Source organism: Pleurodeles waltl, chromosome 7 (genome assembly GCF_031143425.1).
Source record: "Pleurodeles waltl isolate 20211129_DDA chromosome 7, aPleWal1.hap1.20221129, whole genome shotgun sequence".
Lineage (NCBI taxonomy): Eukaryota > Metazoa > Chordata > Amphibia > Caudata > Salamandridae > Pleurodeles > Pleurodeles waltl.
The window spans coordinates 18,678,087-18,692,373 of record NC_090446.1 but is presented as its reverse complement, the minus strand read 5'-3'; the positions used below and the strand labels follow the sequence as shown (position 1 = coordinate 18,692,373).

Below are 14,287 nucleotides of genomic sequence, written 5' to 3'. Positions count from 1 at the left end.
TGATAAATCTGGCCTAAAGGAGTAAAGGCTTATCTGATCTTGGTGGTGCTGAATGAGGGATGACTCACAGGGGTGCCACCAATGAAGTGACATGCTGGACAACATTTCAGGAAACAGTTATCTAAAATGGATGATAGTCCAACTGATAAACCAACTACCATGGGCTTAATAGAAGTGGAACTGCTGACTTGCTTGCAAACCTTCAAATCAAAACTTCAAGAGGAACAGAAAGCAAAACTATCCAAAGGCCTAGACACTATAAGGTCAGACCTGAGACAAACAATTGTGATGCTGGGAACAGTTGTTGACTTAATTAGGACTAGAATTGTGGAAGCAGAAAGCCACATATACTCACTCAAGGAAAATAACCTAACTTTAATAGATAAGTGCATGTCTCTTCACTCCCAAAATGATGTGATAACAGGGAAAATCAAAGACCTCTAAAATTGCTTTTGGAGGAATAATATATGAATTTGAAGCCTCCTAGAAGGTGAGGAGGGCACTGACATCAAACATTTTGTCTTTGGACTCTTCACAGCACTAATTGAGGGCACCCACAATATCATTCAGCTAGACAGGGTACATCCAATTGTACCACAGAACACGGAGGATTGCAGCAAACTAAGTGATTTCCTGGTGAAACAATATACCTACAAAGCAGAGTGGTCAAAATATGAGATTACACATGATAAAAATCCCTCCCTTCTCTTTCAAGACATTACTCCAACAACTCTGCTTTGCCGTCAACATTTTAGATGGATAACAGATCATCTTCAGCATAATAAAATTCAATACAAATGGCTCTATGTTTTCAGCATCACTTCAGACTACAGCAACAAAAGTCAGCAGATATCTGTTTTTCCAATGGAGGCAAGTTTATTGGGGATGGCACTGGTAGAACCATCAACATCTCACCTATTAGCACCATCGCAGGGATTGCAGGACAGTGCATGGAGATCATGGCTCAGACCACCAGGATGTCAACACTTGCAGTGTATATAATCACAGGACCAGGCATTAGCAGCCAAGCAGCAGGATGCTAACACATTACAACTCACTCGCTGCCCAACCATGCTGAGTTGCCATGCTCCACACCACAATCATGGTGCACATTCAACTCCCCAGCCGGGAAAAAGGAAATCTGTCAACTCAATGAGGATCTCTACGGCACTGTGAGATAACACTAATTTATGTTGTCTTAAATCTTGTTTGGTTTATTGAAATTGGGAACATGGGGGAGGGGAGGGAATAGCACAAGGGTGTAGAACATATTACACTTTGACTAAACAGTACTAAAGCCATTAATTTAGACAATTAAGCTCAACCTCATTTAAATTATCAAGGCAATCAATCCATAATGATACCTAGCACATGCGAGGAGATGGGCTTCATTACAGACAAATATACAAGATAAAAGACTAATGGACTGAACTCCCACACTAAGTGCACAAAAATATTTTTGTTAATGAAGCAAGGGGAGCTTGGCATAATTGCACTACAACAAACACATCTCAAAGTGGAGAAACTAGATGTAAAAACAAACACTACTTAAAAGCATACTGTTCTTTAAAAATAAAAACATAATGGGGTTGCCGTCATTCTCTGAGTGATCATTCTTTTTCCTGCCAAGAAAGCAAATGAGATGCAAAGGGTAGATACCTTTTTTTAGTAAAGGGATTTACAGGGGCCATTACGTACCATTGCATTGTTGTATACTCCAAATATAAGGCTGGATGACTTTATAAGTGAAACATTCTATTATTTATTGATGACTCTAATGCTGTTTGGAACCCCAATCTAGACACAATGCACCCAGCTAGTCTGCAATGTGGAGGCTTCTCCTAGAAACTTAGGAGAAAACTGAGGAAATCTGGCCACCATGACATCTAACGTGAGCACCACAGAGGGAAGCAAGACTACACATTTTTATTGCACATCAACAGGGCATACTCTATAATCGATACAATTGTGAGTTCCATTCATTTATCCTTATCTCCTCAATCAGAAATAGTCATAATTTTGATTTTAGTTCATGACATTGATAGTGTTGCCATAGAATACTGGGGCTCCCATGTAGGAGACCTAAGTGTACAGCTAAGTACTATGGATACCAGTAGGGTAGAACTTACTCTCCTCAGGATGAAACACTCATAATATTGAAGGGGGGTTCAAGCTATCACCAAAAATATCAGATCTTTATTAGATGAAATTCTTACTTCCCTCAAAAGAGATTTGAGGTGACATACAGAAGTGGGGAACATTATTAGCATCGTGGCTGGGCCGGATAACAGCACCTAAAATGAACACCTTGCTGAGACTCTTTTTACCTGTTTCATGCCCAGCACATACTCTTTCCGGCACCTTTCTTCACACCTTAAACTACCTGTCTCTTAAATATATTTGAAAGGGGAGACCATGGGTATGCTACTAGATACTTTGTAGACCAAGGGAACAGGATGCGCCTGGCTCTCCCTGTTGTTCACATCTACTATATGCCATCCCAACATTGCGTCCTAGAAGACTAGAGTGTTATAGTTTCTCAGTAGGTGTGGGTCCACATGGATAGAGCTGTGGTGACCCTGTGGAATTTGGTGTATGAACCTATCAGTGCTACACTAACCTCTGCTTAAGAACACAAATGATTATCATACTGATGAAATGTTCACTTTAACCGTGTGTTTCCACCTGTGCTTAAACCTTGCTAATTCGATGCATGTAGCATGGGAGGTTGCCTAATGGTGAGAGACATGTATGACAAGGGCACCATCAAATTCTTTATTGACTGCAAACAGAATTTTAAATTGCATTAATCAGTGTGACTGTGTTACCGTATCTTCAACATTGGGTGTCTCACACCACCCTAAAAGAGACCGAAAAATACAACCTAACCCCTATAGAATAACTTGTCAAATTAACCAGTGGCAGGAGAGGTGTTATATCAACATTATAGGTACTGATCCTCAAAATGACACTTTGAACTACCCACCCATATATCGAGAAATGGGGCATTCTGGCCCAACATAATCTGTCAGATCAACAGTGGTCACATGTCTGGAGAAAATAAATAAAAACTCCCACTGCACACTGGACAAAGAGTTAGTATATGACTGCTACATGCACCCAGCCAAGAAATATGACCATTACCACATGACAAGTCCGTTAGGATGAAGGGTTTCTGGAGACATGGGCAACCTCCCTTATATTTGGTGATCATGCACCAAGATTGAGTTATATTAGAAAGAGATCTTGATTGAGATGGGAACTCTCTTGAGAAAGGGCAACAAGTTACTTACCTGAAACTGTCTGGGACTCGCCAAAACAGCAATTGAGGCGTCTTGGAAAAAGAAGGAAGCTCTAGACATTCTTCAATTCCAGTTTCACCTCTGGAGCCTTCTGGTGATGGAGAGGCTGACCCGCAACATGGGATACAGTTCTGAAGACAATGCAAGCCAGTGGGAACCCCTTATGAGTTATCTTATGGCTGTCCCCCTGATGGCCTTACCCACTGCGACGTAAGATGATGTAGTTATTTAGAGCACATTGCTAATACAGTTGAAAATTAAATAATACTTCCACTGCATCCTGTCCTTTTACAGTGGTAGTATTTGACCTGTAACTTTTGTACAGTTACATCGATTTTACTGACCTAATTTGGACACTAAAGTTCAAGTAAAAATCTCTGCCCTAGTGGGGAAGTTGGATGGTACTAGGAGCAAATGGTACTTCCCATGTTTCCTTTAAGTTTCCTTCCCTTTCTATTTTCAATATCAATTTATAGTTCTAACAAAATGTAAAAGGAATGCAACAGATTCACATTTTAAGCATGAATGTGCTAATTTCTGCATGGACAACCTTCTTGGGTTAGTAGGTGGGACATGTGCAGTCAGATGGAGAACAGAGCCTTGGATGTGCCCCCATAGAGGAGGATACTGATAGTCCTCGGAAGAGCTGCATTCTAGTGATGATGGCTTATGTGTCAAGTACAGTGTTCATTGACTCGGTGTCATGATCACCAAAGTGCATCCATAGAGAGACCATGTGTGGCGATCATGGCGCCATTTCTGACCTCATCACCTGCTTATAAAAGCACAGCACCTCCATTGAGAGCCACAGTACGGGGATGTGGAGTTGTGGTGGCATCTCAGGAGAGAGACTCCTTTACCTACCAGAGCTCAACATCTACGTGGGTAAATAAATAAGTGTTGTCGTCTAATGAGATCTTTAATCTGAGACACTGGTCAGACCCAGTCAGACCTGCATGCCTTGCAGTGCAAATAAAATCAACAGGTCTTTCATCTATTAGCAACTCAATAATATGTGCTTAAGTGGCTTCTAGATCTTGCTGCAGCCTCTGGTAGATCCCTGGGTTTTCTCATTGACCCATTTGTCTTTCAAAGACACTATCAAGGAAAAGGTACAAATGACATTGCTTAGCCTACCTTACCACATGAAATCAAGTTTTTGCTCCTTTGAAATGACACACTTTCTTCTTAAATAGTTCAATTCATGAAACTCTTCCTCTTCACAATGTTCCTTCATTATAGTGAAAATGGTGCACCTAGAAGATGTCTACATTTGCAACACATTACACTTCTCCTCATGGTTTGGTTGGGGAACCTTTGTGCATTAATTTGCATCACAGAAAGTTTAGAATATGATTCTTTGTGTAACATCAAGGGCACTCCCTCGGTGTGTACAGCACCGCTAATCATTAACCTGTTTAAGAGGGTTTTTCGATACATTTGCTTTCCATGACATCATGAGCTGTGTGCAGAAATAGAATCATCCTTGGAAAGAAGCTGATAAAGTTTGGTCTAGTTGGGTATAAATATCTGGATCTCCTTCAGAGGAGCCACCACTGCCAGTTTTGACAGGACCACCATGAAATTCCTTCTGATCTGTGCCCTCCTGGGGGCTGCTGGTAGGTGCAGGGGTGTTCAATTTTTGTTAATATATTAAAGGATCTTTTAGTCCATTGTTCACAGATAGTTCTCCTTCAGCAGTTTAGGGACCTGATTACTGAATCTCCATTGAAGCCTCTACAAAATTAGTTTAGTAACTTAGGGCCATATGTACGAACACATTTCCCCATAGACACAGAATGGGTAAAACCCTTTGCTACATCTAGCCCTTAGAGAGGTCATGCCTATGTTCTCTAATGAACCTTCAAGGAGTTCAAATGTTCATATTTTACATATGTTCAAAGGTTATTTTCTGCTCACTTATTTAATGAGGAAGCAAAACGATCTTAGAAGTATTTCAGCAATTTCAAATTTGCAAACTGGTTCTTTCCTTACGAAGATGTTGTTCCCATTACCTGATTTCTGAAAAAGTGGACTTCTGGACACAGTGGTGTCTTAAGGATTTTGGGATCCCTGGGCCAAAGGTATTTTGGGGCCCCTGTTTGGAACAGCTTTGAATTTATGATACAATTTTAGCTTTTTTAGCGATGTTGCAATTTGTCGGCAATAGAGTCTCACACATGACTCGCATTATTAATAAATTAAAGGGAAAAGGTATTTAAAACAATCTGTTTAAGTATTATTAAAAGTCCTCAGGGCAAGACTCTCTGCAGAACAGAGATGGCTTTATCAGGGTCCCCCTGAAAGGCTGGGGGGCCTGGGCCTGAGCTCACTGTGCCCATACCTTAAAATGTCTCTGTCTGGACAGTGTATATCTGGACTAATTCATCAATGTGCCATGTTACCCCTCCCTCCTCTGAGAATTGCAAGAATTAGCATGCTTGCACTATAGGACTAGTATGACGTTTGACCTCTGCACTGCGTCATTATTATTGTGCCTCATGACCTGGAGCACCACAAATCAGTATTAAAACATAGGGTACCCATAGTGTGAAACACAAAGCAGCTTGCATCGCTGGTGCCTCACATTTTGTGATGCATTGGCGGCCCAGGCTGCAGGCCCATATTGACAAGGCCACGCAAAGCCACTTTGTGAGGCTTTTTATGGCCTTGTAGATATGGCAGCCTTTCACACATTGCCCTGTGTGAAAGGGGTGTTCCATGGGTGTTGCTGTTGGTGTTCTCACGCAACAACCATGAAACCCGAAGGAATCTGACACATTCCCAGATGTGCAAAGTTTCATAAACCTTGGAATGCGCCAGGTTCCTATGCCACCCCAGTGGCCCAACGGGGAGAAATAGCATTATCTGTCCCCGTTTATTCCTCTTTCTATGTGTGCTGCTTTCTGCACAGGGGACAAGGACAGGAATGCGCCATATCTTGAAGATACGGCGCATTCCTGCCCTTTTGTTTTGATGCAGGGCAGCGCAGCAAAAAGACTTGCGGTGCTGTCCTGCGCCAAAACATATTAAATGAGTTTCAAGAAGCATCTTTTTAAAATTTTAGCGGTTTTACATTACACACCTGCAACACTGAGGGTCTGGGGCCCCACAAATCAGATAACACTGACAAGGTTGTAATAATTTTAGTGGGACCAGTTTATTACAACGGTTTAGTAAACATAACGTTCAAAAATTGTGCAAGTGACAACAAAACTAATTTAGGTGTTCAGAAAAGGTGTGTTTTAGATCTTTCCTGATCACAAGAAGGGTTGATTTCTTTCTTATAGCACAGGGTCGCAGCAGCAGAAATGTAGTGTGGAGTCCTAGTTCTCTTAGCCCAAGTGTAAGACTTTGTGGGTAAAACAGCAACATTTGAACTATATTCTTGCTACTAAGTGTTGCCTGTGCAGATTGTGTGCAGTCGGTGCGATTTGGTCAATTTCAATTTAGTTTGTAATACGTCTGAGGACTTGATCATGCAGCCTTTGTTATATTTACTGTCTCTTCTCAAACACCTATTCGTACTGGGATCACAATTACAAGTTATGTCCTACTAATGGCTTTTAATAATTAACATGTTCATTAAAGACCACTCCATCAACATGCTCCCCTGATAAACTTCGTCAGGTCAAACTTGCGTAATTTAACATGGGTAAAGACTTGTAAACGCCAGAAAATGTAGATTCTGGTCTGAAAAGCCACAATATCCATATGTTATGCACCATTTTTGGGGGGTTGGACTTGTAACAAGATATATGTCCCAAAATCTGGGGAATCGGATTTTAATGGGTCTGATAAATTGCTGTAACACCTGCACTACCACCCCTCAAGGGCATTCATAATTGGCCACATTCAAGGATATCAATTTTCAGTCCATTAGATTGGGGGAGAACTGTGGTGAAGATGGTTGCCGCAACTCATTTCTGCATCTCCCTTGTGGGAGCAAAAGTTAGCTAGTCTTATTTGAGGGAACATACTCATATTTGTGCTTTGTCGATGCCACTCCTCTTGTCCATTTACAAAAATGTTTGTGAAGCTGCAGTGTGGAAAGCAATTCCATTAAATGAGTTACTGAACATCTTTCCTGCAGGAAGGACACTAGAAACAAGCCCAAGTTAATGAGAGGAGTTGCATCTTTTATGTGTTTGTGTTTTTCGTTCAACTGATCACTAAGAGCCTATGTTAACTAATTGACTTGTGTCATTTCTTTCCTCTCTTTCAGCTGCTTTCCCAGTTGATGATGATGATAAAATTGTTGGGGGCTACACTTGTACGAAGAACGCGCTCCCCTACCAGGTGTCCCTGAATGTCGGCTACCATTTCTGCGGCGGGTCCCTCATCAACAGCCAATGGGTTGTGTCGGCTGCTCACTGCTACCAGTCGTAAGTTTGTGTTTGTCCCATATCTCAAAACTCTTCTGCCACAAAAGTGCCTATTTTTAATGACGTTATTAAACTGAAACAGGTAACATTTTCTGAGCTAGCTTATTATTAGGCTAATTCCCATTTGTGAAGTGATACTGATATGTATAGAACTATTAATGAATGCACTTTACGATATTTATATCATAGGAAACAAACAAGTATATTGGAAGTGATGAGAGAAATAGGCATTTCAGGCAATTCTTATTTACTGCTGTGGCATCACGGTTGGTGGTAGTGAGTTTGTGTCCCAATTTGATCTCAATTGGAGCCACAATTAAAGAGACCATCAGAAGTCTTTCCATTTGTGTGACAATGGGAGAATGTATCAATATTGTTGGATTTGTTAGGCAAGACTATTAAATGTAATACTTTATTAGGCTGTGATCAGGGATGTGTTTTATCCTAGGCATGTAGAGTCAATGAAAGTTGAGAAGCTGTCGTGGTCAAGGCAGGGCAAGGTGTATGACCTCTTGTTAGCCCACATGAGAGGAACCCAGGCCCACTGCAAGAACACAGTTCAAGGGCCTGATTTGGAGTTTGGCAGAGAGGTTACTCTGTCACAACACTGACAGATATCCCGTCCACTGAAATATTAATCCCACAGAATATAATGTGATTTATATTTCAGCGGATCGTTGTGATGGAGTAATACCTTGGCCAAACTCTAAATCAGACGCTAAGTTTCATAAAAATTTGTTCTAATGGGTCTTTCTAAATGAGGAATACATACTATATTATCGTGAAAACACGTGTGTTAAAAACTGAATCCTGTCTGAAAAACATATCATGTTAAATCATGCATCAATCTTTTGTGTTCTAGACGTATCAACGTGAGGCTTGGGGAGCACAATATTGCATCAAGTGAAGGAACTGAACAGTTCATTGATTCCACCAAGGTCATCAGACATCCCAACTACAGCTCCAGGAACCTGGACAATGACATCATGCTGATAAAGTTGTCCAAAGCCGCAACTCTCAACAGCTACGTCAAGGCCGTCGCCCTCCCATCAGGCTGTCCTGCAGCGGGAACCCAGTGCCTGATCTCGGGATGGGGCAACATGTCCGGCAGTGGCTGTAAGTAGTCAAAGACTGAAGGACCTTTCATCAGCCAGAGCCAGGGGTTCAAACTCAGAGGGCAGCCAGTTCCCAGTCGATGAAGGAGAAAACAAATGCCATGAGATGAGACAGCTGCTGTAGATTTCCAGAGTCATATGAGCTCCTCCTGCTGCCCTCTGAGCCTAGAGAAGGAAGCCCAGTACTGAAACTCAGCTGTCTCACATCCATGCCTCCAATGGCCAACGAGAATAGGTCAATGAGTGTGAACCATTTTACCCACAATGTATGCAGGCCCAGATTTGTGGCTTGGGCGGGTCTGGGTTCAGTGGACTAATGCATCCACTGCAGGTATATATGTTTTAGAGATGGTCACAGGTTTGAATCTCAAGGGATTCACTCAGCCTTGCATCCTTCTGAGAGCAATAAACAAACAAGTGCACAAGCAAACCCATACCAATTTCATCCTTATTAGCCCTCATGTGGAGGTGCAGCTTAAATCTTACTGTCAGCACTGAGACAGAATTAAAAGTTATGGCTGAAATCATTATATTAATCATAGCCACTGGTAATCCTCTGTGCTGCACTCCGTTCCATTCCTTTTAGCTCCTCTGTGCCTTTACATTGGCCAACCACATGCAAATCAGACTAAATCCTATCCCAAAAAAGGGTGGTCTTGCCTTATTGCTAGGCCAAGTCCTCCCTGAATGAGAACACAAACAACCCCAGACCTTTCTAAGCTGTGTGTGGCCTTATTTGGAGGTAAAGCTTGAGCCCTACTGCAAGCCAGCAGGAGAACCAGGCCGGGTGTTTCTCTGCTTCCTTGGGAGCGTCATTTAGAAAGCACAAAATGTGATCGATAGAATGCTTGGGTTAATCTCTACCACCAGTAGTCACTCTAGGTCATATTCTAGTCCATTGTTTTTACCTTGTCTGTGCCATTAGTGACAGGAATCCGCCAGGCAAATCAAGCTCAGACTTGACCCTGACTCTAAAGAGATGGTCTACACGGAACTGCCAGGCCAGAGCTCCAGTGAACAAGAATACAAGCAATCCTGGAATAATTATAGACAGGTTTGGCCTCCTCTGTGAGGTGCAGCTTGTAGGTATGTCTTTGTGGCTGGAGTGGAAGTCTGCTATAACATAGAGGGCATTCATCTTGGTCATTGTGTCTCACTTTTTTGTACATTTTTACCTATGCTGCTAAACCGGCACATACTCTTTTGTAACTTAGAGTGGCTTATTGTCTATCTGACCCCTGAATGACCACCTTCCTACTCATGGCAATAGACACTCACCATATTTCCTGTGCTTCAAATTTCTACAGCTAAGAGGAATGCATGCTATTTAAGTGATCCATATCTTTTTCCTTTTTAACATTCCATTTCTAGTTGATACCTACCTTTGAGTTCTCACAATGTGTGCACCTCTCAGAGCAAAACTGTCCTTTCCCTTCATGCTTCTCTTATTTATCTTTTTTCAAATGTGAAATCCACTCATTTTTTTCAAGTGTTGTAAAATCTATTCTTTGAAAAGACATTTCAGAAGTTAGAAGCTCAAATGACATGGTGACCGTATGTTGCATATCATCTGGACACCATAGCTTTTACCCTTGCCTCAAGCCTTGAAGTTTCTCAAAAGTTTCCATGAGATGGGCATAGAAGAACTCAGCATCATCCTACAAAATAACATTTTAGCTGTGTTTGATCCATGCTACTAAGCCACATACTTTAAAATGAAGAATATATTTAAACTACCAGTGGCTTAAAAAAACTTAAGGTGGCCCCTCCTGCACAGTCCATAGAGGGCCCTCCCTCTAGAAACACTCAGGAGCTTAGGCCAGGGTACTGACCTGAGGGGGCACCCTGGTGCTCTGCCCCCGGGGGGTGAGGGGGCTGCAGGGGCCTTGGTTACGCCACTGACTCTTACAATGCCTTTGTAGAGTAGCATTGACATCCAACTGAGTTTTGACAATGCTTGTGAGTGCACCATTTGTCATCCATTTAACCATAAAACTGTAAGCTAGCCATGTGATTTCAACCAATGGTACCAATAGTACTCAGCCATTGTGTTCTAAGTAAAGACCTTGGTCATTACTTTTCCAAGCATCCCGCTGCTGCAAAATTGTCTCTAATCATCCCGCCAATATCTGACTAGTGTAACAGGCTGACTGCAGTTTCCCTCTAATGTTCCATAGAAGTACTGAAGATAATGACAAAATGTGGTGTACATTGTTCTTTGGTCCAGGTCAAAAATGCATGCTGGGTGAAGTGCAGTGTAGATCTGCTCTGTACGCTGGACTCCAAACAAAAAGTCGACTAGATTCATCTTATTTGAGAGCTCTGTGGAAGTGTGAATAGGGGATCATTTTAGCCAATGGATGTGTTTAGATGTTGAGTATCAGAAATGTTTGCAATATTTTAGTTCTGTAAGTTTTCTAGTTAATATCAGTCAGCTGTATGCATCATGATGCATGCTCATTGGCAGCCATCTTAGAATGGGTTTTGTTTGATTCAAAATCTTTATTGAGCTATACAGCCATGTGTGCACATGTGCATGCATGCAATCCCTAAAAAACATTGGCAAAGCAGAGGTTCGGCTGGACCAAATGCTTATTCTGTTTGCCTCTTAAATTCTAATCTGGTGTATGTTATAGTGTGTGCGTTTTTTTCCATATGAATAACAAGAAATATTTTGAGAGTAGTTTAGATCCAACTAGAATTTAATAAAATATTATTGGTCATCATTTTTAATAAAATCACAAAGTGACACATCAACTCCTTAGCAATCCATACACTGCAGCATGGCCCATTTTCTATCAGATTCAAAGCTGCTATTACCAATTACAATTTATGTGTCCTTCCATCTCTCCTCAGCAAACTACCCCAATGCCCTCCAGTGCCTGAATGCACCAATCCTGACCACCAGCCAATGCACCAGCTCCTACCCTGGCCAGATCACCAGCAACATGTTCTGTGCAGGATACCTTGAAGGCGGAAAGGACTCTTGCCAGGTATGTAACATTCTAATGTTTTCTCACACATATCATTTGCACAGCATGTTTGATTCTGTGCCAGACCCAGAAATTAGACAAAGGATTCATGGAGAGAGAGAGAAAGACCTCCCAAGAAGACAGTTAATTCATACTCCAAGTTCACTCACCTTTGACGACAACACAAGGTATAGGGGGTTATTACAACTTTGGAGGAGGTGTTAATCTGTCCCAAAAGTGACGGTAAAGTGACGGATATACCACCTGCCGTATTACGAGTCCATTATATCCTACGGATCTCGTAATACGGCTGGTGGTATATCCGTCACTTTACCGTCACTTTTGGGACGGATTAACACCTCCTCCAAAGTTGTAATAACCCCCATAGACATTTACCAGAATTTCACTCCTATGTAGTCTTTCTCAGATATCTGAGCATGTGCGGTGGGCACTGCTGGCTTAATCTGTTCTTGATTGGGCTACTGTCAGAATGCTTGCCAGATGTGGACAGACTTTGGTGGGGAGCTTAGGCTTCAAAGCGCTTTTATGATCCCTTGCTGATGGAAGAAGTCAGTGATCACCAGCGGCTCTCTAGTGGACTTTGATTGATTAAGCATCTCTTGTGACTAACAGCACCAGAGTGCTCCTTTCTAAAGTAAGACTCCTCTCTATACAGGAGAAAAATCATATTCTGCTCTCATCACCGCTGAATTACGAGTTCCCTCCCAAACTCCCTCCCTCCTGACACCACATGCACTCTGGCCCATATTTATACTTTTTTTAGAGCCACATTTGAGTCATTTTTTTACGCAAATGAGGCGCAAACTTACAAAATATAATTGTATTTTGTAAGTTTGCACCGCTTTTGCGTCAAAAAATGATGCAAATGCGGTGCAAAAAAAGTTTAAATAAAGGCCTCAGTGCATCAATATTACTTTCTGATCTTCAGGGTTAAATGTGCAGTTTAAGTGCAGAATTTGTCTCACTAACCCAACCACTGGTTTTGCTCACATCCACCACACATGATAAAACTAATGATGGACTTGTCAAACCTTCTCACTTTATTAGGATTCATTAGAACCATAAAAGTACACACATATATTAAACAAATTAACTACACAAGATCAGAGTACACAACATTAATTACAAATACCAATGGAAGTAGTAAAACCAATTATTCTTACTGTAAAGATCTAAGATAGATGATTGGTTTTAAAAAGCAGGCAACATTTAAAATCACAAATTCATCTGTCAACATCTGTAAGAATACTAGTGCAGGACGAACTTGAGAAAAACCTTACCCTTCACTACTGGAAAAATGAAAGTTCATCTTGGTTGACACAGAGAGGAAGGAAGGTAACAGACACCCAAACACTTTCATGTTGAATTAATCTAACCTGGTGATCAATGAGGGGATTACATATGTCACAACCAGATTCCCTCACATCCTAATGAAGAAAACAAATACAAGCAGAATGCTACCCTTGCTGCTGTTATTTACACTTGTGGGATGATGTCAGCCGTGATTCCATTATTTGATGCTATTGGAAATGTGCGGTGAGGATGCAGTTTATTGTGTATGGCTAATTGGTTCCATAAGGCCCAGTCCAACGCTGATTGAACATTGTCTTCTTCCTTTCAGGGTGATTCTGGTGGCCCAGTGGTCTGCAATGGTCAGCTCCAGGGTGTGGTCTCTTGGGGCATTGGTTGTGCTCAGAGGAACTACCCAGGAGTTTACACCAAGGTCTGCAACTACGTCAGCTGGATTCAGAACACTGTTGCTTCAAACTAAGAATATGTCCTATAAGTGATGACCATCCCACTCTGACACTTGCACAACCAAGTATTATTTGTGGAGACAAAATAAATTATGGCACAAAGTATTATGTTCATGTTTTTTGTGTGATGTGTTTTTAGGTCAGTTCATTTCCCTATACCTGAGAGACAACAAAGACGAATGCAGACAACTGTCACAAAAGGCTGAATTATTTTCTAAAATATCAGCAATTTAACATAACTTTAAATATGACCTTATATGACTCTAAAAATATTCACCTCCAGCATTAAATTGCCACAAATGTCTTTTCAGATATCATGAAATGTGGTGCTTTGCTTTGTAGCACACACAACTTCATGCTATTATCTTGTCTGTGCCATTACTGGAGACAACCTTTTTTTAATGTTCCCAACATGGCATTAGGGGGTTAATTCACCTAAACACTGGACTTAGCATAAATATGTAAGATGCTAATGCGTTATTTATTTTGTAATGAATTAATGCAAATAGTATTGCTAAACTTCACATACCTGATTACTCTGAACTTAGACTCTGGTGGATGTGGTTGAAAAAAGACTCAGAAACAGCTCTGCCTAGGGATGTCCAGCTGTCCAGTGACAACAGTTAATACAAACCTCATTTATTACAAACCTGGGCAATAAAATTCAGAGAATTATACGAGACACTGCATCTAGATACTGTGCATAACAAACTTACCATAACAAGAACATCATAC

At 41.3% G+C, this 14,287-nt stretch overlaps 1 protein-coding gene across 1 annotated transcript; it reads left to right on the top strand.

Moving 5' to 3' along the window:
• Positions 1–4,819: 4,819 nt before the first annotated feature.
• Positions 4,820–13,657, top strand: LOC138303573 (trypsin-like). The gene is made up of 5 exons (XM_069242838.1): positions 4,820–4,921; positions 7,528–7,687; positions 8,550–8,803; positions 11,659–11,795; positions 13,417–13,657. The coding sequence occupies exons 1-5, from the start codon at positions 4,882–4,884 to the stop codon at positions 13,564–13,566; spliced, it is 741 nt and encodes a 246-aa protein (XP_069098939.1). The 5' UTR covers positions 4,820–4,881; the 3' UTR covers positions 13,567–13,657.
• Positions 13,658–14,287: the final 630 nt, after the last annotated feature.

Excerpts from the sequence above, each read along its gene's own strand:
- LOC138303573 (XM_069242838.1), top strand. The coding sequence starts at position 4,882 with ATGAAATTCCTTCTGATCTGTGCCCTCCTGGGGGCTGCTG. Across the intron at positions 4,922-7,527 it reads TGCCCTCCTGGGGGCTGCTG|CTGCTTTCCCAGTTGATGAT; the intron begins GTAGGTGCAGGG and ends CCTCTCTTTCAG. Across the intron at positions 7,688-8,549 it reads GCTGCTCACTGCTACCAGTC|ACGTATCAACGTGAGGCTTG; the intron begins GTAAGTTTGTGT and ends TTTGTGTTCTAG.